The sequence below is a fragment of the Leopardus geoffroyi genome, chromosome C1 (assembly GCF_018350155.1).
Source record: "Leopardus geoffroyi isolate Oge1 chromosome C1, O.geoffroyi_Oge1_pat1.0, whole genome shotgun sequence".
Taxonomy (NCBI): Eukaryota; Metazoa; Chordata; class Mammalia; order Carnivora; family Felidae; genus Leopardus; species Leopardus geoffroyi.
In genome coordinates, this window is record NC_059328.1 from 15325125 (window position 1) to 15349185 (window position 24061).

The window sequence follows — 24061 nt, forward strand, 5'->3', positions numbered from 1 at the left end:
AAGTTCAATATTAATTTTAAATTAGTTTTTTGCCATAGCGTCACTTTGTTACTATGACTATTGTTACAGCTATCATTTCTCATAATCCTAATTTCATTATATAAAGTTGGAGAATTTCTCGAAATTTTTGTTGGATCATAAAAGCAAGTCACAGCATTTTTCTTTTAATTAACAAAACTTTCATCAAACCCATGCCCCAGATCACTTCATGATAATACTACTTTATATTAGTGGTTTTTAAGGTGTAGGTGATAGACTCATGATGGCCTGTGAGAACACTGCAGATATTTTCAACCAAATCCTCATTACCTTATTGTATTCATTAAAAGGCAGACAGTTTATTGGGATCTAAATTTTATTTTTATTTAAAAAATTTTTTCAATGTTTATTTATTTTTGAGAGAGAGACAGAGCATGAATGGGAGAGAGGAGAGAGAGGGGGACATAGAATCCAAAGCAGGCTCCAGGCTCTGAGCTGTCAGCACAGAGCCTGATGCGGGGCTCAAACCCACAAACTGCAAGATCATAACCTGAGCCAAAGTCAGATGCTTAACTGACCAAGCCACACAGGGGCCCCTGAGATCTAAATTTTAAACTGCCCTTTTTCTAGTTATTGCTAGTGTATGTTACAGAGGCAAAAGGCAGTTTAGTGTTTCAATACAGTTGGGGTCTATAGTTGTGCACTTCTTCCTTGCCAAATAGAAGGATAAGAATATAACTGACAGGGGGTGCCTGGCTGGCTCAGTTCGTAGAGCATGCGACTTCCGATCTTTGGGGAGGGAGTTTGAGTCCCACACTGGGCATAGAGGTTACTAAAAATACACTCCCCCCCCCCCCCACTCCCAGAGATATAGCTGACATGGTCCTAAACATGATAAGCGTCTCAATCTCCTGAAGGACTGTTGGTAGCCACAAGTACTTCGTGATATGATACAAGCCTAGATTTTTAGAAGTAATTTCAGTACATTGAATCCTTAAAGTTAAAAAAAAACTTACTATAGCATGGCCTTACAATTTCATAAAACCCATTAGCAGCAGTTTACTGGTAGTGAAAAGACCAGTATATTAAGGTGGTATCAATAATCAGTGACTTTCAAACATTTTTGGCTACAACTCACAATAAGAAATATAACGACTTTATGACCCAGAACAAATACATATATAAAAGATACAAAAGTTTCTTAAAACACGGTCTACCCTTACTCCAGTAATGCACTGACATTTTTTTACTGTTCTCCATTTTATTTTAAAAATTTTTGTAAGTTTATTTATTTTGAGAGAGAAAGCACGAATGGGGGGAAGGGCAGAGAGAGAGGAGAGATATAGAGAAGCCCAAGCAAGCTTCACACTGTCAGTGCAGAGCCCGACGTGGGTCCCAGACCCATGAACTATGAGATCATGACCTGAGCCAAAGTTGGACACTCAACTGAGTGAGCCACCAAGGTGCGCCTCTGTTGTCTATTTTAACAAATGCTGGTTGTATCTCACTAATTTCACAACCTATTAAAAGGGTTAAAAACAGCAGTTTGACAAACACTGTCTATGGATTATTTTTGAGGTCTGACATTTTGCAATCCAACCCTACCTCGCACAGAAGTCACTCAGATTTGGCTGGCTAAGAAAAACTGCACTTATCCCAAACTTTCTATCAAATGAACCACCCTTCCCCACATATCCATGCAAACCTCTCTATTAATCTCAAAGTCAACCGCAGTTCACATATACTGGGATAGAGGTTTTGTATTTGGACAGTACCTAAAGATGAAACACCCTCTGAGACATAGCATGGATTTCACAGGGCACAGTACTGCAGGTACATAGGAACTGCTTCTGATTATCACAGTTCCATTCTACAGAGTGATTTCTGTCAACAAATTTCTGTTGTGAAATTAATTTAGTAAATTATAACCAACATTTTTAAATTCTTTTTTTCTTTTCTTGCCCTTAAGTAGGCTCCATGCACAATGTGGGGCTTGAACTTATTATGACCAAGACTCCTATGATCAACAGTCGCATGCTCTCCTGACTGAGCTGGCCAGGGACCCTGTAACCCAACATTTTTAAAAGAAGAGAATACAGTAAAAAAATGTCAGTGCATTGCATGTAGTAAGGGTTAAGTGATTAAGGCTTGTGAACTGATGAACACAAAATAGCACCGAAATAGTCCTTTCAAGTAAACTAAATAAAATTCAATTTCTCTTGTTGAGTCCCACCAGACTAGCACTGACTGAAATCCTCTGCCAGCAGCTCTTCCGATGCCAGTAAAGCAGAATACCAGCATCAGATATCACTTCCGCCCACACAGAACTCTGGATTTGCTAGTCACTAACTTATGCCTGCTAATCTATTCTGTAAATATTACTCTGTGACGAGACTCTTCCTTCCATCCAAAATTTCTCCACAGGAACCAACATTTCTGTAAGGTGAATAGATAAGACACACATAGGAAGGTGGGGGGGGGGGGGGGGATGGGATAGACTTACCTGGTTTGAATGAGAATGTCACCCCTTCACCAGAACTATCAGTGGAGCCTGAATTAGCATCTACTCCTTCACCCTCAGAAGTACTCTCAGCACCATTACGTACAGGCTCAGCTTCTTCTCCATTTTCTTCCACAGTTTTTACTTTTTTTAGGTCGGAGGGTTCTCTTCCAGGATGAAACCCTTGGCTCATTTTATCCTGTTCAGATTCAAGTACTTTGTCGCCTGAAAGCTCCTCTTCAGCTTTAGGCTAAAGCATAAGTGAGCACAGAGGTTACATCATTTTTATCATGTAAATATGCATGAAGACCTACATGTATCCCCTCAAAAGGCAGGGGAAAACATGTCACTCAAAAAAAGGATGTCTGTGTTCAGCACATGGCACTAGAATGCTGGGTTTATTTAAAACACTTTTCTCATTTCATCTCTTGGGATACCGAAGACAAGTCATATGGCTACTGAAATGCTTTAACATGACTAATGAAATCTAAATGTACCAAAGGTTAGAATGGAAAGAACTGTTAATCCTAGTACTTGATGGACACGAAGGAGTCCTAGTCAGAAATCTAAATCAAGCACTCCTACCTCTGCCATTAATGCTCAACAAATATAAAAAGAAACACTAGAGGGTATTTTTTGTGCTGCCCTCTTGCTGCTAAATGGAGATTTCGATGACTAGAGCATCTGGGCCCCAAAAAGCTGATTATCCCTCATTTTACAAGGAAGCCACCTGTTAGTTAAAATCTATTTTTGTTTGCTTGTTCTCAGAATTCTCTATGGTTGTGACCTTATTCAAATTACATATGGAAAAGTGCTTGGCACATATTCCTCTACAGAGAAATCTGGGTTCTAGTGCATCTTACTTTTAAAAAGCAAAATGGAATTGAGGTTATTCACCAGATTATTTTTGACCACCATAGTTTCAGATATCAAAGAAAAATTAATTTCTTGAGGGCTATATATGAACCGTCAAAACTCCCTGAGGCAAAGTTCTCTATGAACTTTAAGTTCTTCTTTATCATGAAAGGTAAGTACTCTAAAAACAATTCTTTGGAACAAACACTCAGAGGAAGTAGGCATTCTAACTGACAGATTCACGCCAGAAGAGCCAAAAATAGAAGCTCTGTTGAATTCATTCAACAGAGAACTGTATGAAGGAATGTCATTTACGTAGGGGCACCTGGGAGGTTCAGTCAATTGAGCGTCCAACTCTTGATTTAGGCTCAGGTCATGATCTCACAGTTTGTGGGTTTAAGCCCCGCATCGGGCTCTGCTCTTAAAGTGTGGGGCCTGCTTGAAATTATCTGTATTGCCCTCTTTGCCCCTCCCAAAATCATGTGCGTGCTCTCTCTCAAAAACAAACATTAAAAATTTTTTTTAAAAATGTCATATACATAAGCAAGTGGTTACCCTAATTGCTTTATAAAATTGTTTTTTCAAAAAATTAAGGAGTTACAAATCCTACTTTGTTATATAAATGAAATATCTTAACAGGTATAATACTAATAAATTTTCTTCTAAACTACATCAGATCATGGGAAAAGACTACATTTACAAATGCTGTAAATAGAAACAGATGGTTTTTCGGATTTGCTTCTATAACGAAAACAAAAAGTTCATGCAAACATGCACACACATACACCTGTGTGCACGTTTGCTTTCTCCCACTCCCCTAAAAGGAAAACATAGTATGGAAATAATCAAAAGAAAGATGTAAAAATTTCAAGAAGACAAAAGCTGAAATGATTTCAGATCATGTAAAATGAAGAAAAATGTTATTTTAGAGAAAAAAATATATTATGTCCTCTACTCTGTACCTAAAATCAACAAGAGAAAATCTGTTGGATATAAAGCAGAGAATGTATTACTTGGATAGTTAATTTCTAACTAGAAAAAGAAGTATAAAGAAATTTGTTTCCATGGATGACAAACCATACTTTAGAGAACACAGAACCACTGAAGTGTCTGAGGTACACTGTTAGAAGGATATTTTTCAAGGAAATCCACAAAATTAGCTCCATTAAGTATTTATGATGATTATTTTTCTTTCAATTGGATGACGCTATATTAAACTAGTTTGTAACTGTCTAACAGTTTCTAAACTGTTTACTAAGAAAACCAGCTTGAAGTAAAGAAAACACCTTATGGGCTGGACTGTAAAATGTTAAACTTTTATAGGAACTTGTTAAAAGAAGAATTTAGTTGATAAAACAGCCTATTTAACTCATGAGTTTTTAAAGTGCTAGAAAAGCAGACCGACAACTATGTATGTGATAACAGAGGAAATACACTAAAATTTAAAAAGGTATTTTAAAGATGCCCTGAGCATCAATTTTAAGATGAATCATCCTTCTAGTTATCCTTGTAGACTACAATTTATAGAATTTGATAAAATATTTGCAGTGATATAACCCAATATATAACCAAAAATATGCTGGAACCTGAAACACATTCTTTGAAAGGCTGAGAAAAATCTATTAAGAAAAGGAGAGCTTGACAATCAGTGAAAACAAAGATAATGACCCCAGTATATACTAAACTACTCTAATAAATGCTCAAATTTAGGAAAGACAAGGAATTAGGATATCTGGAGGCAAAAAAGAAAAAAAAAAAAAGTCTGTGTGCAAACAATCAAAAATAAACCATAAAGAAAAAAGTGATGGATTCAAAATGAGCTGAAACAGTTCTCATGTATGAAGAATAACAATGTGAAGCAGGTTTTAGCAAATAATCGCTCATGGGCCAAATTTGGCCCATCAACTGTTTCTGTATAGTATGCGAGGTAAGGATGGTTTCTGCATTTGTAGTAGCTGAAAAAATTCCAAAGAATACTATATACTTTCATGAATATTACATGAAATTTAAATTCAATGTTGACCAATAAAGTTTTACTGGAATTTAGTCACAATTATTTGCTTACACATTATCTGTGGCTGCATGTGGCCTACAACAACAGAATGGAGAACTGTGACAGGGATCATATAGCCCACAAAATCTAAACTATTTACTATCTGAACGGTTACAGGAAATGTTTGCCAACCTCTGATCTAAAGAAGAGAATGAATATCTGCAGGCACAGTAGTGGTGGCCTTCCCATTTAATTCAGTAATGCTTAGAAATCTAGCAAAGGGACATAAAGTATAACAAGAAAATGAATAAAAAATAGCGGAATCTAAAGAGTAACCAGGTTAGGAAGCTCTTACAGCTATACCAGGAATGTATGGGACTCCCCTGTCTCTGGAAGGTATTTTATTCTCTGTAGGAGCAACATTTTCTTGTTAAACTGCAAGACACGTGCAGCAACTATTTGCCCCTCTACAAATTCCTGCTAATTCTTATCCCCTGATAACCACATTGAAATCGCTTCCGTGAAACATTTTAGTGGTTGCTATGGGACTAACTGTGACATCAGTAGAGCATCATGTAAGAGCAGTGACAGGACAGGGGGAAGTAACAAAGGGGTACTGTGAACTGCTTCGAAAGGGTAAGAATTATTTTTTTTTTTTTAATTTTTTTTTTTCAACGTTTATTTTTATTTTTGGGACAGAGAGAGACAGAGCATGAATGGGGGAGGGGCAGAGAGAGAGGGAGACACAGAATCGGAAACAGGCTCCAGGCTCTGAGCCATCAGCCTAGAGCCCGACGCGGGGCTCGAACTCACGGACCGCGAGATCGTGACCTGGCTGAAGTCGGACGCTTAACCGACTGCGCCACCCAGGCGCCCCATGAAAGGGTAAGAATTATAACTAGATAGAAAAGCCTTTTGAAATAAATGTATTTAAAATCACTTTAAAATAATTTCTATATTTTAATGTTAACACCCTATACACTTATAAGAACTATTTTAATAAAGCAGACATTAAGAGTTCAAGAAAAAAGCAACATACAGATGTTTTAGATTACTCTTGATTTATAAGATTCAGTATATAACACTCAGGATATGAAGATTATAGACTATGAATCTGTTAGAACACTCCTTCGGACTGACTCTGCCCTTGTTTCTGCCTCACATTGTCTCCTGTCGTGCTGTAACCTATAGCAAAATCTGGAATGGTTTAGTTCAAACAGGCAAATCATATGTGAAAAGTTATATTCCTGGGATCTAGTTAGAAGATGACATATCCAAAATGAATTTCCCTAAAATGTACCTGACGATTTCTATCACTACTGCTAATGGGTATTTGAAAAAACTTTCCATTATTCTTTACCAGATTAGTCTTTCCATCCAGTTAATATAAGGACAAATTCAACTGATGGGGTTAAGGGATTAACCCAAAATTAAACAGTAACTTAGTTTTGCTGAAGAGACATTTTGAAAGACAAGAAATTGATGAAACTGAACATGCTATCAACAATCTTTTTAAAATTCTGTGGACAAAAAAAAAAAAAAAAAAAATCAGACTACGTGCTCACGTTTCCTTGAAAAACAGGATCTCAAAAAAGAGATAAAAATATACACTTGTCTTGAAAATGGCCCCACAATTCCTAACATCAGCTAAAGAGATTTACTGCTGCCCCTTACCTCCACTTCTGCCTCCAACACCTCTTCAGTGGTTCGGGTCCGGTCTTTTGGTTTTTTCCACATCTTTGGTGCAGTTACAGCTGTCTGAGCTGAAATACAAGATTAGGGCCATTACTTCCCACTGCAAAGTCATGTTTGATAATACTAAGTCTAAATGATACCTGTATTCAAATTTAGCCCGCCAAATGAGGGCTTCACCCATACAGAAGAAACAGCAGAATGATCAAGTGAATAACTGGGTAGCTGTGGCCCAGACACTGCAATGGCATGTATCTTAGGCACAAATTGTTCACATCAGCACATACAGCCTTTCAACCAGTGGTTTAGGTTCATCCTGTTTCATGGTTAGGACATAGCCAGGTATATAATTCAATATGTGGTATCTATACAAGAAATTGGCCTACCAGCCAATTCTAGACGTGGGTCTGCTTCTATTATTAATTAACTATGTGACCTAAAGCAAGTCACACATCTCAGGTCCCTTGCATATTCAATCACAAAGGTTAAGAGTGAGGTTAGATGATACCTAAGCTACAAAAAATATCAAATTCCAACTTCTGCTTTTTTAAAGACTTAGGGGCGCCTGGGTGGCTCAGTCGGTTAAGCATCCGGCTTTGGCTCAGGTCATGATCTCACGGTTTGTGAGTTCGAGCCCTGTGTCGGGCTCTGTGCTGACAGCTCAGAGCCTGGAGTCTGCTTTGGATTCTGCGTCTCCCTCTCTCTCTGCCCCTCCCCCACTCACGCTCTGTCTCTCTCTCTATCTCTCTCTCAAAAATCAATAAACATTAAAATAAAATAAAATAAAGCCTCTAGACAACAAAAGGACCCTTTAAGATTTCATTAGCTAGGCAGCACTTCTACAACATTCAGTTCTCATTTCAGATCAGTCCTGTTGGTCTAGTCGTTCATACTGCTGGGGAGAAAATCAAGAAAGAAAACCTAATTTTTACTCAATTATTATTATATTGTATCAGAAGTTCTAGATGGAAAATTAAGCTCACAGAAGATTTTTTTAAATGCATTCTCTTTCCTCTTTTTTTTGAGGTTTATCCACTTATTTTGAGACAGAGACAGAGAGAGTAAGCAGGGGAGGGGCAAAGAAAGGGAGACAGAGAATCAATCCCAAGCACTGACAGTGCAGAGCCTGATGCGGGGCAGAGCCTGACTCGGGGCTTGAATTCACAAACCTTGAGATCACAACCTGAGCCAAAACCAAGAGCTGGACGCTTAACTGACTAAGCAACCCAGGTGCCCTTACAAAGGATTTTTAAAAACTCATTTGACTTGTAATTCCACAAAACCATTCAACACTTGGATGTGCAATTTAAAGACTATTTAAATATCAGAGAGCAAAAAGAAGCTATTAAAAGGATCCTACAGAGGCATCTGGGTGGCTCAGTTAAATGACAGACTTCGGCTCAGGTCATGATCTCAGGGTTGTGAGATCAAGCCCTGCGTTGCCTCTGTGCTGACAGTGGAGCCTTCTTGAGATGTTCTGCACCCCACCCCCCGCCCCTCTCTGCTCCCTTGCCCCCTCCTTGCTCTTTCTCTCTCTCTCAAAATGAATGAATAAACTTTAAAAAAAAAAAAAGGATCCTATTGAAGGCAACACATGAGTCAACAGAGAAGTAAAGTATGACAGGAAGGTAGGTAGAGAGAAGAATCAAAGAAAAGTCCATTTAGCAAATGGAGACATTATCAAAAGAAACAAACACAAAGCTGAAGGGTACCATGTACTGTTTCCCTACAGAAATGTAACATCACTCATTAAGACTAAACCAACCAATCTCTCTGAAGAGCCCACTCTTTTTTCAGAAGAACAGTACAATATGAACACTTACACTGTTCTGGGGAACAAGGAAAAGGAAACATTTAACATTCTTCTCAAAATTACTGCACCATTATAAAAAATACTCTGTAAATCTCCTTTGTTACATACACCTCACTTTTTTTTTTTTTAATTATTTTTTTTCAACGTTTATTTTTATTTTTGGGACAGAGAGAGACAGAGCATGAACGGGGGAGGGGCAGAGAGAGAGGGAGACACAGAATCGGAAACAGGCTCCAGGCTCTGAGCCATCAGTCCAGAGCCTGATGCGGGGCTCGAACTCACGGACCACGAGATCGTGACCTGGCTGAAGTCGGATGCTTAACCGACTGCGCCACCCAGGCGCCCCCACCACACTTTTTTATAACTAGATATAACTAGATGAAAAAGCCTTCACCTCAGGGACTATAATAAACAAAAAACATTAGACCACTGTTAATCTTCCTTGGTGACCTATTCAAAGTAAATTATTTTCTCAAAGTATGGAACTAAGATTCTGGTAAACATGGGTGTAAACATGGGCAATTTGCTATAGCCTCACGGTCTTATATTGAATATGTATATTCAGGTGTGTATGTATGTAGTGGTCGCTTCTTTTTTAAGGAACTTCTACATATAACCAGTCTATTTAATGTGCATCTCTTCAAAATGCTTGCGATTAATTCTGCTTCCACAGCAGAATCCTTTTGAAGAGTTACAGTTTGAGTGACACGTACATTTTATTTTTCTTAAATTTTTAAATGTTTACTTATTTTTGAGGGAGGGAGGGATGGAGGGAGGGAGAGAGAGAGAGAGAAGGGGAGGGGCAGAGAGAGAAGGGGACAGAGGATCCAAAGCAGGCTCCACACTGTCAGCAGAGAGCCTGATGCGGGATTCGAACTCACGAACCCTGAGATCGTCACCTGAGCTGAAGTTGGATGCTTAACTGATTGAGCCACCCAGGTGCCCCGTACATTTTATTTTAAATTTTATTTCATACATGCTTAAATTTAGTTCTAAATTCCATTCACAGAATAGGGAAGACCACTTTATGAAGGATTCTTTGGTATGGTATATACACTCATGAGTAGTTTCCTCTAACCAACAAAACCCAGAGATGTAGATCAACTGATTTTTCAAGAATATATCAACCATACCCACAACTCAAAAACATAAAAAACAACCACACATTTCTTTCCTGGACAACATAAAACATTTAACATGCTTTTTAAAAAAGAGCTACTTACATAGCAGAAATTGTTACTCTGTTTAAGTGGCTACTTAAAGTTCTGATTTAAAGTAGAAATGCACAAAAGGAAGTGAGAGAAAGCACACACTTCTTTAGCAGATATGCAAGTCTTTGAAAACCTGAACACAGATATCCACATACCTAGTATCTGGTGAGACTGTGATATACAATCCCTCTCTTACCATATTGGTGGAGAGGTGCAGTGAACTTTGGTTTGCTACAGCTGGGAGAAGAAAAGGTAGGAAGGGAGGGAGACAGAGGCATCAATGCTCTGATTTAACAAGACAATTAATAATGAATTAGCTAGAATAAGAGAATTATATCCAAGAGACCATCTTAAATAGTCCATTCCCAATGCCTACACCTTAGATTAGGCTCCTATTACTACATGATTAACTATAAGATGGTCTACCGAAGAGCTACAGGCTCCACACCAAGTTGCAAGCTTGAACTCATGAGAGTTACATGCTCTCCACTCAAAAAATTTAAACAGATATAAAGTTAGAAAAATATCTTATCTCTGAGATACCTGAATGCTTTGGCCTACTTACTTGCCAGCATTTAAAAGATACAAGTATAGGGACGCCTGGGTGGCTCAGTCGGTTAAGTGGCCAACTTCAGGTCATGATCTCACGGTTTGTGAGGTCGAGCCCCACGTCAGGCTCTGTGCTGACAGCTCAGGGCCTGGAGCCTGCTTCTGATTCTGTGTCTTCCTCTCTCTCTGTTCCTCCCCTGCTTGCACTCTGTCTCTCTCTCAAAAATGAATGAAGATAAAAAAAAAAAAAAAAAAAAAAGATACAAGTATATGCACACTATATATTTAGTTTTCTAATTTTTTTTTTATTTTTTTATTTTTTAAAGCATTTTTTTTTTTCAACGTTTATTTATTTTTGGGACAGAGAGAGACAGAGCATGAACGGGGGAGGGGCAGAGAGAGAGGGAGACACAGAATCGGAAACAGGCTCCAGGCTCTGAGCCATCAGCCCAGAGCCCGACGCGGGGCTTGACCTCACGGACCGCGAGATCGTGACCTGGCTGAAGTCGGACGCTTAACCGACTGCGCCACCCAGGCGCCCCTCTAATTTTTGTTTTTTTAAATGAACTGCAAACAAGAATGTACAGCTTTGTAGTATTGATCTTTGACAGTAGGAACTGTCAAAACAAAACAACTTAGTCAAAATTCCTGTATGTTCAATCTACTAAATTTTGATTAAGGGGGCAAAAAAAACTTTCACAGATTACTATTTGAAAAGGAAAATTTGAAAGCAAGTAAATCATGAAAGATAAAGCTAAATAAAATATAGTAAGAAGTAAAGAACTGTAAAAGGGTTTGATATGCATGATTTTTATTAAGTCACTTTAGCCAACAGTAAGTAGGAAGAAGGGCACCCGGGTGGCTCAACTGGTTATGTGTCCAAAACTTGATTTCAGGTTCAAGTCATGATCTCAAGGTTTGGGAGATGGAGCCTCACGTAGGGCTCTGCGCTGACAGCATGGAGCCTGCTTGGGATTCTCTCTCCTCTCTTTCTGCCTCTCCCCCTGGCTTTCTCTCTCTCTCAAAATAAACAAACATAAAAACCTTTGTTGTACAATAAGGTTCTCAATCTAAGAATAATACAGTTCCATATTAAAAAAAAAAGTAGGAAGAAAGAAAAAACTTTCCTGACTAGTCCACAGGAAGTCCACCTTCAGATGGAAATCAACTGCTTATGTTTCAATCTACTGACCAGGACCAAGTCACAGCAAAGATTTTTATGATCTGTTTCTAGCCATAAAGATTCAGCTTTTGGCTAGTTAAACTGGGCCAAGGGCTTAAAAAAAGATTAGGTTCAAAAAGAAAAAACGCAAAATAAAAAATTGTGCCCATACTACATTTATAACCATATAAAATACTTACATAAAGACTAGAGGGAAATGACGCAAAGTGTAATGCTAATACTCAGACTGTATCTTTGAACAATGGAGGGCTTGTCTCCATTCTTCAATATTTATAACAGTAATATAAAATTTGAAGAAATAAAAGAGTGAAACTTTTAAAAGTGATTTGTATTCATTGTTTCAAGCTTATTTTATCTTCTATGACTGGAAAAGGTATTTTGTTCTATAGTTTAGGACTGCTCTTTATAAAAATATACTACTAAAATAAATTTCAAGAACTATTAACCTGATTGAGGATATCAGAATTTTGCTTGTGCTTTTTTATTTGATTATTTATTTATTTTTTTGAACTTAAAAGTCAGACACTTAACTGACTGAGCCACCCAGGCGTCCCTATTTTATTTTTATTTTTTACATTAAATCCAAATCAGTTAACATACAGTGTTATAATGATGTCAGGGAAAGAATTTTCCTGATTCATCACTTACACATAACACCTAGTGCTCATCCCAACAAGTGTCCTCCTTAGTGCCCATCACCCATTTAGCCCATCCCCCCACCCAACACCCCGCCAGCAACCCTGTTTGTTCTCTGTATTTAAGAGTCTCTTATGGTTTGTCCCCCTCTGTTTTTATCTTATTTTTGCTTCTCTTCCCCTATGTTCATCTGTTTTGTTTTTTAGATTCCATATATGGGTGGAATCAGCATATGCTTTTTTGAATTACAGAGGAAGTAGGAGAACTCATGGAGCTCTATGAGAGAGAACATTGGCTCTGTAACAAGAAGTGAAAGCATCATCATTCCACATAGGTTAAAAGAATGTGAAAGAGGTGATCCCATGAGAGGTAAATTTTTAGTCCCAACATATTCCACTAGCTTTCCAAAACAAATCTGAAAACCACTTTTATTAAAGATACCATGTTGGTATTCTTGCTTCTCTTTACTATATTATTTCTACTTTATTAGTTATTTCTTCACTAGTCAAGTAGATACCCAGGAAACTAAAGGTTAATAAAACTTCAATTTTTTTTCTGGTGCCAAAAAGAAAAAAAGACCTTTTCTACTTCCCCTTTTCTTAGCCCTCTGCCTAGAGAAAGCTTGTAAATCTCTCCTCTATCCCTTTGATATATGTGCAAATCTTTTTAAATGCTTAACGAAGACTCTAGGCAGGTTTACAACTCAGGAAGTTTTACTTAAAGTGTGGGAGCCATCTCTCTCCTTGTCCTCATGAGAGTTACCTCTAGGCAACTACCTGCTTATCACAAACATACAAGAAGTTTAATTTCTCCTTTGGATAAAGACTAACAGATGGACACCCTAACTACCAAGAGAATTTGGGATGAACCAGAATAGCAACGGTCGGTGCTGGTATAATCCTACTACATGAAAATAAATTATCATTATCTTGAGAACATGTATGTACTGAATTATATTTGCCTGGCTTTATGAAAGAGTGAGATTTCCTTCTGTCTGCCATCTTATTAGTGGGTTGCCTGTGATGCTCATTGACGTCTTAAAGCTTACTCAATAATAAATCTATCTTCCTTCTTTTCTACATTTGTGAAGACCATTTTCTGGTTCAGCAGGAGGTTTTCATTCCCCCCCCGTCACCCCAATCCAGTACCAAGAATGAGATGGTTTAGGTGTGCCTGAAGGAAGCAAATCAGTTGAAGATCTTATAGCCACATAACACCCAAATAAGAGACCCCAGATTATAAAAAGTCACCCTTTTAGCTCTCTACTCATTTGGAATATAACATAAACTCCTCAGTTCTAAGATTTAAGATGCATCTGAGTCTCTGGACTGAAGAAACCCAACTCTAAGAGGCTATGAAGCCTTATTAAGAATAGACACTTCACAATCGGTAAGGGAAGGAAGGGCCTCTGTACATGGTCACAGGGTTGTACATAAAGAGTAGAATGTTCCATGATGGAACTTCCAGTGAGAGTTCTGACTCTTAACACCCAGTTCTTATCTCTTTCCTATCATTTTTATCATTTTTTCACATTTTAGTTTCCTTTGTTTCCTCTTGGTTTTGAAATCCTAAAAGTTGGCATTCATTCATTCTGATTACATCATATTCAAGAATTTTATCTAAAGTTTCTTGAGGCTGGGGATCCTAATCTTTTTTTTCTTCCACAGATCATTCTGAGAATCTAGGAAAATCTTATGATTTTTCTAAGAAACTGGGGCAGAGCAAAGAAAAACCCAGTTGAGAGAAGGGTAAGTTTTTTATTTGTTACAATGGCGATTTCATATGAACTAGAAAAAGAGAATAATGGTGATAAACTATGTAAAAAAGATGGTTCACAGAGATGTCAACCAAAAGAAAAACTAGAGAGTAAGTCTGTCTGTGTTTTTCAGCATCTTCTCAGGGGTTACTATTTGAAATGTATGGATGGCTTGGTGATTATGCTTCCCATTATATGTTAGAATGCTCTAGGACTTCTTCTCATAAGTTTAAATAGTATAAGCTGGTCTGCCTGGGGTCTAGGACTGGAATTAAAAACAAAACAAAACAAAATGAGGATTCTAGACTTACATTCTATCAAAAATATACATCTACAACACAATTTAAAATTTTTTACTTCCACGGTGAATCACTATATTGTACACCTGAAACTAATATAATGCTCTATGTTAACTGGAATCAAAACAAAAATGTAAATTTAAAAACAATTTTTTTTTGGTTTGTTAATACTTTTAATATTCTCAATAATTTTTTCATCTGATTTTGTTTTGTTTTCTATTTTAAAATTTTTCCTGTTGTTTTTATTATTTCCCTTGGGTTGAATTTGTTCTTTTAAAAAAAATTTTCAGCTTTACTGAAGTATAGCGGACATAAAAAATGGTAAGATATTTAGAGTGTACATTATGATTTGATATGAGCATACACTGTGGAAAGATCCCCTCCGTCTAGTTAATTAACACATCTAACACCTTACATATATACGTATGCGGAGCGGGAGTTGAGAACATTTAAGTTCTTTTCTTTTTGCAAATTTCAGTTACATAATATGGTGTTATCAGATAGACACCAAGTTTTACATTGGATCTCAGATTTTAATTCATTTTACACAATTTGCTCTTTGAACAGTTTCTTCAGATGGAGGCCGAGGTCATGAATTTGAGACCATTTTTCTCTCCTAATATGCGTATTTATTTAGTGGTGTAAACTGCCACCTAAATATTACTTTAGCTATGTGGTAGGCAGAACAATGTACTGCCAAACATGTCCATGTCCTAATCTCTGAACCCTGTGAATATGTTACCTTACATGACAAAAGTGACTTTGCAAATGTGATTAAGGGATCTCAGGACGAGGAGACACGTATCCTGAATTAACCTAGTGGATCCAATGGGATCAAAAGGGTCTATACAAGTGGGAGGGAAGCAGGAGAATCATAGACGTTTGGTGCTGGCTTTGAAGATAAAGAAAAACACAGGGCCAAAGAATGTAGGTAGACTCTATAAAAATGGAAAAAGCAGAGTCTCCAGAAAAAAATACATTTTTGTTCCTATCTCTAGTCCAATGAAATGGATTTTGAACTTCTGACCTCTCAAACTGTAAGGTAATAATTATGTGTTTTCAGCCATGCGGATTGTGATGATTTGTTATAACAGCAATAGAAAATGAATTCAAGCACAAATTCTGATTTGGGTTTTCATTTCTGTTCAGGTGAAAATACTTGATCACTTCCCTTTGATTTCCTCTTTTACTCTTGGGTTATTTAGAAGGGTGTTATTTAGTTTCTGAATATTTGGGGGATTTTCTAGAGATAATTTTCTTACTGATTCCCATTTTAATCACACTGTGGTCAGAGAATATCCTTGCTTTAAATTGAATCCTCTGAAATTTATTAAAACCTGTTTATAAAGCCACAATATGATCTATCTTGGTACATTTGCCATTTGCCCTCATGCATCTGCTATTTGATGAGTGTTTTGTGTCAATTAGGTCAAACTGGTTGATTGTGCTATTGAAGTCTTTTATAGGCTGATTTCTGTCTACTGGTTCCATCATTTATGTGTTTCTAATTATGTCATGGATGTCACTACTTTTTGAACATGTGAAATGCAGTTATAACTGTACTTACTAATTATGTTGTCTGCTAATTTTAATAACTATGGGTCATATTTTTTTCATGGTTTCACCAGTTAATTCTACCAATCATTTGAGGAAGAAACAGTATCAATTCTATACAAAATTTTTCTAGAAAACTGAAGAGGAGGGAATACTTCTCAATTCATTCTATGAAGTCAGCATTACCCAGATGCTCAAATAGGAAAATTACCAGAAATCTTCAGGCCAATATCCCTTATGAACTTAATGCCAAAAAGCTAAATAAATTTTTAGCAAGCCACACTCAAAAATATAATAATAAAAATAAAATGATCAGAGGCAAATTTTATTTCAGGAAAGCAAAGTTGGTCCAATATTTTAATTTTACTTTTTTAAAGTAAACACTCTACCCAGCTTATTAAAGTAAGCTTGGGGTCAGGCTTGAACTCCTGACCCTGGAAAATTTGGCCTAATATTTAAATATCAAGTAATATAAAGCAAATAGTTAACAAACAAAAGAAAACCATGACTGTCTCAAGATATATAGGAAAAATATTTGATAAAATCCAATTTGTATTCTTGATTGAAATAAGGAATCTCTCAGAAAATTAGGAATAAAAAAGAACTTCCTCAACCAGATAATTCAAGAACCTACAGCTAACATCATATTTAGTGATGAAAAGATTGAATGCTTTCTTCCTGAGAATGAGAACAACAAGAATATTTACTTTCACTTCATCCAGTTGGTATCATACAGAAGGTACTAACTAGTGCAGCAAGTCAACAAAAAGAAATCCAGTTAGAAATGAAATACAAGAGGGGTGCCTGGATGGCTCAGTTGGTTAAGTGTCCGACTCTTGATTTAGGCTCAGGTCGTGATCTCAGTTTGTGGGTTCAAACCCTGCCGTGGGCTCTGTCCTGTGTCAGCATGGAGCCTGCGTGGAATTTTCTCTCCCTTTCTCTCTCTGCCCCTACCCTACTCATGCTCACACACTCTCCCTCTCTCTCAAAATAAATAAATAAACTTAAAAAAAATTATAAAAAGAGGGGCGCGTGGTGGCTCAGTTGGTTAGGTGACTGGCTTCGGCTCAGGTCATGATCTCACAATTCCCGAGTTCGAGCCCCATGTCGGGCTCTGTGCTGACAGCTCAGAGCCTGGAGCCTGCTTTGGATACTGTGTCTCCCTCTCTCTCTGCCCCTCCCCAACCCCTTTGTCTCTCTCTCTCTCTCCTAAAATAAATAAACATTAAAAAAAAAAAAAAAAAGGAATGAAGTAGAATGGTCTTTGTTCAGGAACAACGTAAGTACTTATATAGAACATCCAAAGAAATCTCTACAATAAATGCTAATAAAACTAGTAAATGCATTTTAGCAAGATTGCAATATAAGAAATTGAAAAAAAACTGTATTGTATTTACAAATGCTAGTAATGAAAAATCAAAAATTGAAATGAAAAATACCATTTATAACAGCATCTAAAGATATGAATTTGACCAAATTATAAAACACTTGTACATAAAAACCTTCAAAACACTGCTGAGAGAATTAAAAAAGACAAATGTCAAAATATGCCATGTTCATGGGTCAGAAGACTCCATATTGTAAGATGTCAATTCTACCTATGGATTCAACACAAACCCAATCAAATTCCAACAGGTTTTTTTTGTTTGTTTTTTGTTTTTTAAGTAAGCTGTACGCCCAACATAGAGCTTGAATGAGATCAACCTGCATGCTCTACCCACTGAGCCAGCCAGGTGCCCCAACCAACAGGCTTTTCTGTAGAAAAAAATTTGAGGAGAAAACTGATTCTAAAATTAATACAGTTAACTGTACTGGAATTAGATAAAAAACTTAAAAATGAAAAAATCTAAATTAACAGGGTGCCTGGGTGGCTCAGTTAGCTAAGCTTCTGACTTCGGCTCAGGTCATGATCTCACAGTTCGTGGGTTCGAGCCCTACATCAGGCTCTTTGCTGACAACTCAGAGTGCCTGGAGAATGCTTTCGATTCTGTGTCTCCCTCCTTCTCTGCCCCTAACCCCCTCGCACTCTGTCTCTCTCTCCCTCAAAAATAAACATTAAAAATTTTAAGAAAACAACTAAATTAACATAAAAAAGCAAAGGGCCTACAATGGCCCAAACAATTTGAAAAAGAAGAATAAAGTGGGAGGACTTAATACTATCTGATTACAAAAATTATTACGAGCCTCAGAAATCATGACACTGTGGTAGTGGCATCAAGAAAGACAAATAGATCCGTGGAAAAACAGAGAATCCAGAAGTAGACCCACACATAATATACATAATATATTTTGGAGAAAGGTGTTAAGAAAATTCACCAGAGAAAGGACAGCCTCAAATTCTCCCACACTGCTGTAAAATGCCATGTAAAATGGCACACAGTTTCTTAAAAAGTTAAACGTACATTTATATGTAAAGAAGACATTCCACTCTTATGTACTCAAGAGAAATGACAAAATATATCCACAAAAAGACCTGTATGCCAATGTTCATAGAACTCTGTTATAATAGCTACAAACTGAAAACAACCCAAATGTCCACCAACAGGTGAACAAACTGTGATACATCCACAGTATATCAGTAATTTTATTATTTAAAAAAATTTTTAAATGTTTATTTGAGAGAGAGAGTGGGGGAGGGGCACAGAGAAATGGGAACAGAGAATCTGAACTGGGCTCCGTGCTGATAGCAGACAGCCTGATGCTGGGTTTGAACTCATGAACTGCGAGATCATGACCAGAGCCGAAGTCGGACGCTCAATGGACTGAGCCACCTGGTACCCAGTATATCAGTAATTTACAAAAAAAAATGAGCTACTAACATATGCAACAATGAGGATAAGCCTACTGAGTGAAAGAAGCCAAAGAAAAGTTTATGCTGACTTCATTTATGTATGAAGTCAGAAATTCTAATAAATTCTAAACATTCTAATAAATGCAAACTAATCTAATAAATTCTAAACATTCTAATAAATACAAACTGATCTATGGTGACAGAAAGCAGATCAGTGTTTGCCTTTGGAATGGACGGAGGGTAGTGCAGCTCAGAGGAATTTATAAACAGGTATGAGGAAACATTTTGGGGTGACCAGTTACGTTCATTACCTTGATAGTGGTAATGGTTTCATGAGCATGTATAGAGACGTCAAAACTAATATACTTTAAATAACATAGATGTTAACTTTATGTGAATTATACCTCAATAAAGGTGTTAAAATGGTCTCAGTGGTTTCTAAAAGAATTAAAACATAAGCATATCCATGTATCTATTATAAATGTGCTAAAAAATGATAGTATTTTTAAAGACTCTGAAATAACCTGTGTAAGCATTTGTCAATTTACAAAAAGAAATATATACTGTACATCCAAGTAACGGGACTCCAAGGACTTTTTTTCTTCCTCCTAACTTTTGTTGCTTTTTATCTATTTTTTTTAAATGACAAAAGTATCAATCAACACAAATATAAAGGTAATATCCCCCTCCCCCAACTAGCTAATTCTAGTGACCTGAGGTAAACAACATTAACATACGTTGGTAGACTGTCTGCCATACCTTAATGTCTCATACAAATAGTCACAATCAAATATAAGTGTTTATTTTAAATAGAAAAGTAGATGGGGCGCCTGGGTGGCGCAGTCGGTTAAGCATCCGACTTCAGCCAGGTCACGATCTCGCAGTCCGTGAGTTCGAGCCCCGCGTCAGGCTCTGGGCTGATGGCTCAGAGCCTGGAGCCTGTTTCCGATTCTGTGTCTCCCTCTCTCTCTGCCCCTCCCCCGTTCATGCTCTGTCTCTCTCTGTCCCAAAAATAAATAAACGTTGAAAAAAATTATTTTTTTAAAAAAATAAATAGAAAAGTAGAGTCATACTAAAACTTATTTTGCAAAATGCTTTATTTTCCCTTAATTTATTATGAAAATCTCTCCAGGTTATCACACGGTTCTCATTCATATATTAGCTTCACAATATTCCAGAGTACATATGTACCATTTCCCTTGAAAGATATTTTGCTATTTTTCTTGCCAGATTTAGTTCTAGAAAGGTGAAAGTAATTCACACTCGTATCCCAAATACGTGAGTGTTGTAGCTCCTCCCTTCCCATAAATGCTTGATATTATACCTAAAAAATGGTTATTTCCACACTCCATAATGAGGGTGAGCATCTTTTCCTGTTTTTAATTGGCTATTGTTCTTTCTTTTCTGTGAATTTTTTATTTTTATTATTTACTCAATCTTCTATTAGACTGCTAGCCTCTTTTTTTTTTTTTTTAAATTATAGGTACACTACAAACAGGTTAACCTATTATATACCCATTGTCCTCTTTCTTTTTGCCAAGACAAAATTCAAAATTTTCTCATGAATTTTCTCTAATGAATATGTGTTATTTTTACAAACAACACCAACAAAAAAACCATGAAAGAAAACATGCATGTTAATTGTTCTGAAATTAAGGCAAGGAAAAGTCTTCTTTTTTGATAATGATGCCAAAACTTATCAATGTGCCACTTTAAAATCTAAAGTCCATTTTAAAATGGATTCACTTGGATGAGAATAAATCCATTACTGGTAATCTACTTCACAGTCTTTAAGGCCACGTGTTTCTCTAGTTTCTGAAGTGTATCAAGGCCAGGAAGTTAGCTTCTTCCTTCAGGTCAATAGCAGGACCATTTCCTGCCCCACCAACACTAAAAATTTTACCACCAACTCACTTGCTGTGCCTTTGCTATTCTACACAGAGCCATAGACACAAGTTAAGAATCCAATATTAGAGTTTGAGCCCTTTGAAGATTCAGAACGGCATCTTATTGGTCCCTTTTGTATATTCACCATCTAATATAGCATCTGACCCATAGGAGATGCTCAATGAAAATCTGCTAATGAAATCAAAATTAAATCCAAAGTTAATGTCTGTCTACAACAATAAACACTGGTTCAGTCTCCTGTTTAGTAGGAACTATTATATTATTCCCATTTCCAGAGATAAGGAAACCGAAATACAGAGAAGTTAACTCAACTGTTCCAAACCCAGAAAGAGTAAAGGCTAGAGCTAGAATTAAAACAAGGATGTAACTGCAAGCCCGTCTTCCTGACACAAACCCCTGCCTCTTAACTCTAGCTTGTTCCTGCACCCTCCCTTCTGAATTCCAATTTCAATTGCATTTTGGTTAAGGTGTCTTTTGTTTTTGCAGCTGGAGAAGACGTACAGTTAACCAAGGGAGGGTAGTGTGAAGAACACTGTTCATCACTCCCATAGCATAGCATGTCAAGTCATTAGGAAAATAAGATGGCAAAGTGACTTTAAGGGGAAAAATCTGCTCCCAAAAAGCTCAGCAAGAACAATGCACTATGCAATTCTGTCAGCAGTAAAAGCAAAGATGACTCCCATGAGACCGGCAGCATATTTTCTAAGTCTCTGTATCATATTTTACTATTCCTTGTGCAGTAACCTAGGCATTTTTGCATTTTAACAAAATGCTTTTGTAGCACTTCTACCATAATCAAGACTGCAAATTAACGTAAATCTAGCACAGATGAAGATATGTCCATCACCACAGCACAAATATAGAATTTAATTGGACAACAGACTATAACACAAGTAGCTATCTTTCATTTACTCAATGCTTTTCACCTCTAAACACACTAAGGCTCACAGCCTTGAATATGCAAAATAATGGATGAAAAAAACACCCTCCCACTTGACCATCCGTGAGATCACACTGCCAGTGCTTTGCTAAAGTGCAGAGGAGTCTACTGAAACCTCAATCTAGGGGAGCCACTATAAGTAATAAAACACACCCTAACAGATGTACTTCCTTATTTCTTCACCGTACACAACCCTAGACGGACACATGTGTCTCTCTGTAAGATCACGGAGTTCCCAAATATTGTGACCTGACAGAATTATATTTAGGTGTTAAGAGTCAAGGAATTGTCAGAATGGAAAATTTTATGAAGACAGCCATACTGAAAAAATTAAATTCTCAGCAGGTTCTTTAGAATGGTGTAGGCTGAGAAGAGGCATCAAGGCAATAAAAGGGTAATTAGCACCTATCAAACGATGTGAAAGAGTGGCCAAAACAGTGTAAAATTAGGGAGAGATGAGGACTAACAGAGAGCCTTGAAGGCTAACCCAAGAGTCTGGAACTTATACTTTTGAAACAACTGTCTATTTAACTCTTGGACAGACACATCCAGAAATTATTTTTTCTGGAAGACTTTACTGGAGAGTTTTCAAGAGAAATCTCAAAGCAGAGAGAACTGTAATAGCTGAGGGAATAATACGATTGATAAGTCAATGAAATGGACTAGAAAGAGAAGAGGACTGAATAGTTGGATGGATAAATAAATGGGATGGACAGCTGGAAGGACAAGAAAGGCCAAGCCGTCGGAGGACTTACCAAGGGTGGCTCAACTGAGGCAAAAATAAACAAGAACTAGGCTAACTAAGAACTAAGGAAATGCAGAATCATTGCTTCTAAAACATATAACCCTTATGTGTCTCATCCACAGATACTGACCCTGCTCTCATGTCCCAGCCAGTGTTCCCTATTTGTGACATCAAACAATGCCCCCAGAATGGCTACTACTGTGGTGCATTCACCACCTAGCTGAGAACACCCTCTCAAACCCAGGTAAGACAGCTACTAGTAAAATAAGACAGAGCGACGACAATACACAGTTCAGACCTAAAATACATCAAAAGACAATGTGGTTTTTGGTTGTACCCCAACACTCCTCCGTGTCTGGTACTGTCAATTATGGTGTTTTGGCCGAAATCTAGCTCCGAAATTTCTATGCTATTAATTTCCCTAACCTGATTCATTTCTAGCTTCAGGGTTTTTAGCATTAATTTCTTAGGCTGATGCCCCTGACAGATCCTTACATAAGATGCTGGTGACATAACCACTCTCATTCCTATTCATTTCTTAAAAATAGTAGCTTTACTGAGAAATAATTAACATACTATACAATTCACCTTTTTATGAAGTATACAATTCAGTTGTTTATAGTTGTAATAGAAAAACTCCAGTCTTTCCATTTCCCTTTATAGGGAAAAACTCAATTATTTCCTACTGTGTGTTTCCTTTACTATTTAGAATACTGTACTTCTGACACTTTTGGTCATCACGTGGGTTTCTTTTTTTTCCCTTATAACAAACAATTCTCTGTGACACCAATCGGGTGTTCTACAAGTTAACTCAATTCAAACACTATCAACCTGAAGACAGTGTCAGATCCCACGGGTTAGAGCTCAGTTCCAGAAGACTGTTCTCCTCACCCCTACACTTCATTCAGATGTCACCAGGCAAAAGCCCAGGTGACCAAACAGTATAGATCGGAGGTTCCAATGACCCCTTGTCGCCTCAGGTTTGATTAACTTCCTAGAGCAGCTCACAGAATTCAGGGACTTTCTTGTATTGACCAGTTTATCACAAGATATGATAAAGGACCAGATGAACAGCCAGATGAAGAGATAAATAGATAGGGTGAGGTCTGAGAGGGTCCCAAGTACAGGAGCTTCTGTCCGTGAAGTGGGGGGTACATTACTCATTTCTGGTGTGGACAAGTTTGCCACCCTGGAAGCTCTCTGAACACCCTATCCCTGCGATTTTATGGAGGCTTCCTCACATAGGCAAGATCAAATAATAATGCCATTTGCAGCCCCTCTCTTCTCTTACGAGGATTGGGGTGTGGCTGAAAATTGCCAACTTCTAATGATGATTTGGTCTTTCTGGTTACCAGCCCCCATCCAGGAGCAATCCAGGAGCCCACCTAGAATCACCTCGACAGAACAAGATGTTCTTAGTGCTATCACTTAGAAATTTACCAGGCTTTTGGGAACGTTGTATCATCAATGGAGGTAAAAGACCAACATCAGAACAAAAGATGCTCCTAGTGTTCTTATCACTGAGTAAATGACACAGGTTTTAGGAGCTCTGTGCCAGGAAGAGGGGTTAGAAAGCAATATATATTTCCTATTATTTCACAACAGTATATTCACAGAGTCGTGTGACCATCAACACTATCTAACTTCAGACACTTTC

The 24061-nt window shown here is 37.4% G+C and overlaps 1 protein-coding gene and 1 long non-coding RNA gene across 50 annotated transcripts in view; one reads left to right on the forward strand and one right to left on the reverse strand.

Annotated features, from left to right (window-relative positions):
• EIF4G3 (eukaryotic translation initiation factor 4 gamma 3) overlaps positions 1 to 24061 on the reverse strand; it is a 318997-nt gene that overhangs the window by 81586 nt on the left and 213350 nt on the right. For all 44 annotated transcript variants that reach the window (XM_045475993.1, XM_045475992.1, XM_045475990.1 and 41 more), the window contains 2 exons: positions 7002 to 7090; positions 2483 to 2729 (listed from right to left, as the gene is read on the reverse strand). In XM_045475993.1, coding sequence (XP_045331949.1) covers positions 2483 to 2729; positions 7002 to 7090 — 336 coding nt within the window. The remainder of the gene's footprint in view (positions 1 to 2482; positions 2730 to 7001; positions 7091 to 24061) is intronic.
• Positions 5886 to 24061, forward strand: part of LOC123597332 — a 44267-nt gene continuing 26091 nt past the window's right edge. For 3 of the 6 annotated variants that reach the window (XR_006712080.1, XR_006712078.1, XR_006712083.1), the window contains exons 1-3: positions 12671 to 12780; positions 14079 to 14159; positions 22527 to 22648. This is a non-coding gene — a long non-coding RNA (uncharacterized LOC123597332). Of the gene's footprint in view, positions 5964 to 12670; positions 12781 to 13279; positions 13389 to 13701; positions 13801 to 14078; positions 14160 to 22526; positions 22649 to 24061 lie in introns of those variants that run through there. The other 3 variants (XR_006712079.1, XR_006712081.1, XR_006712082.1) reach the window with 3 other exon arrangements.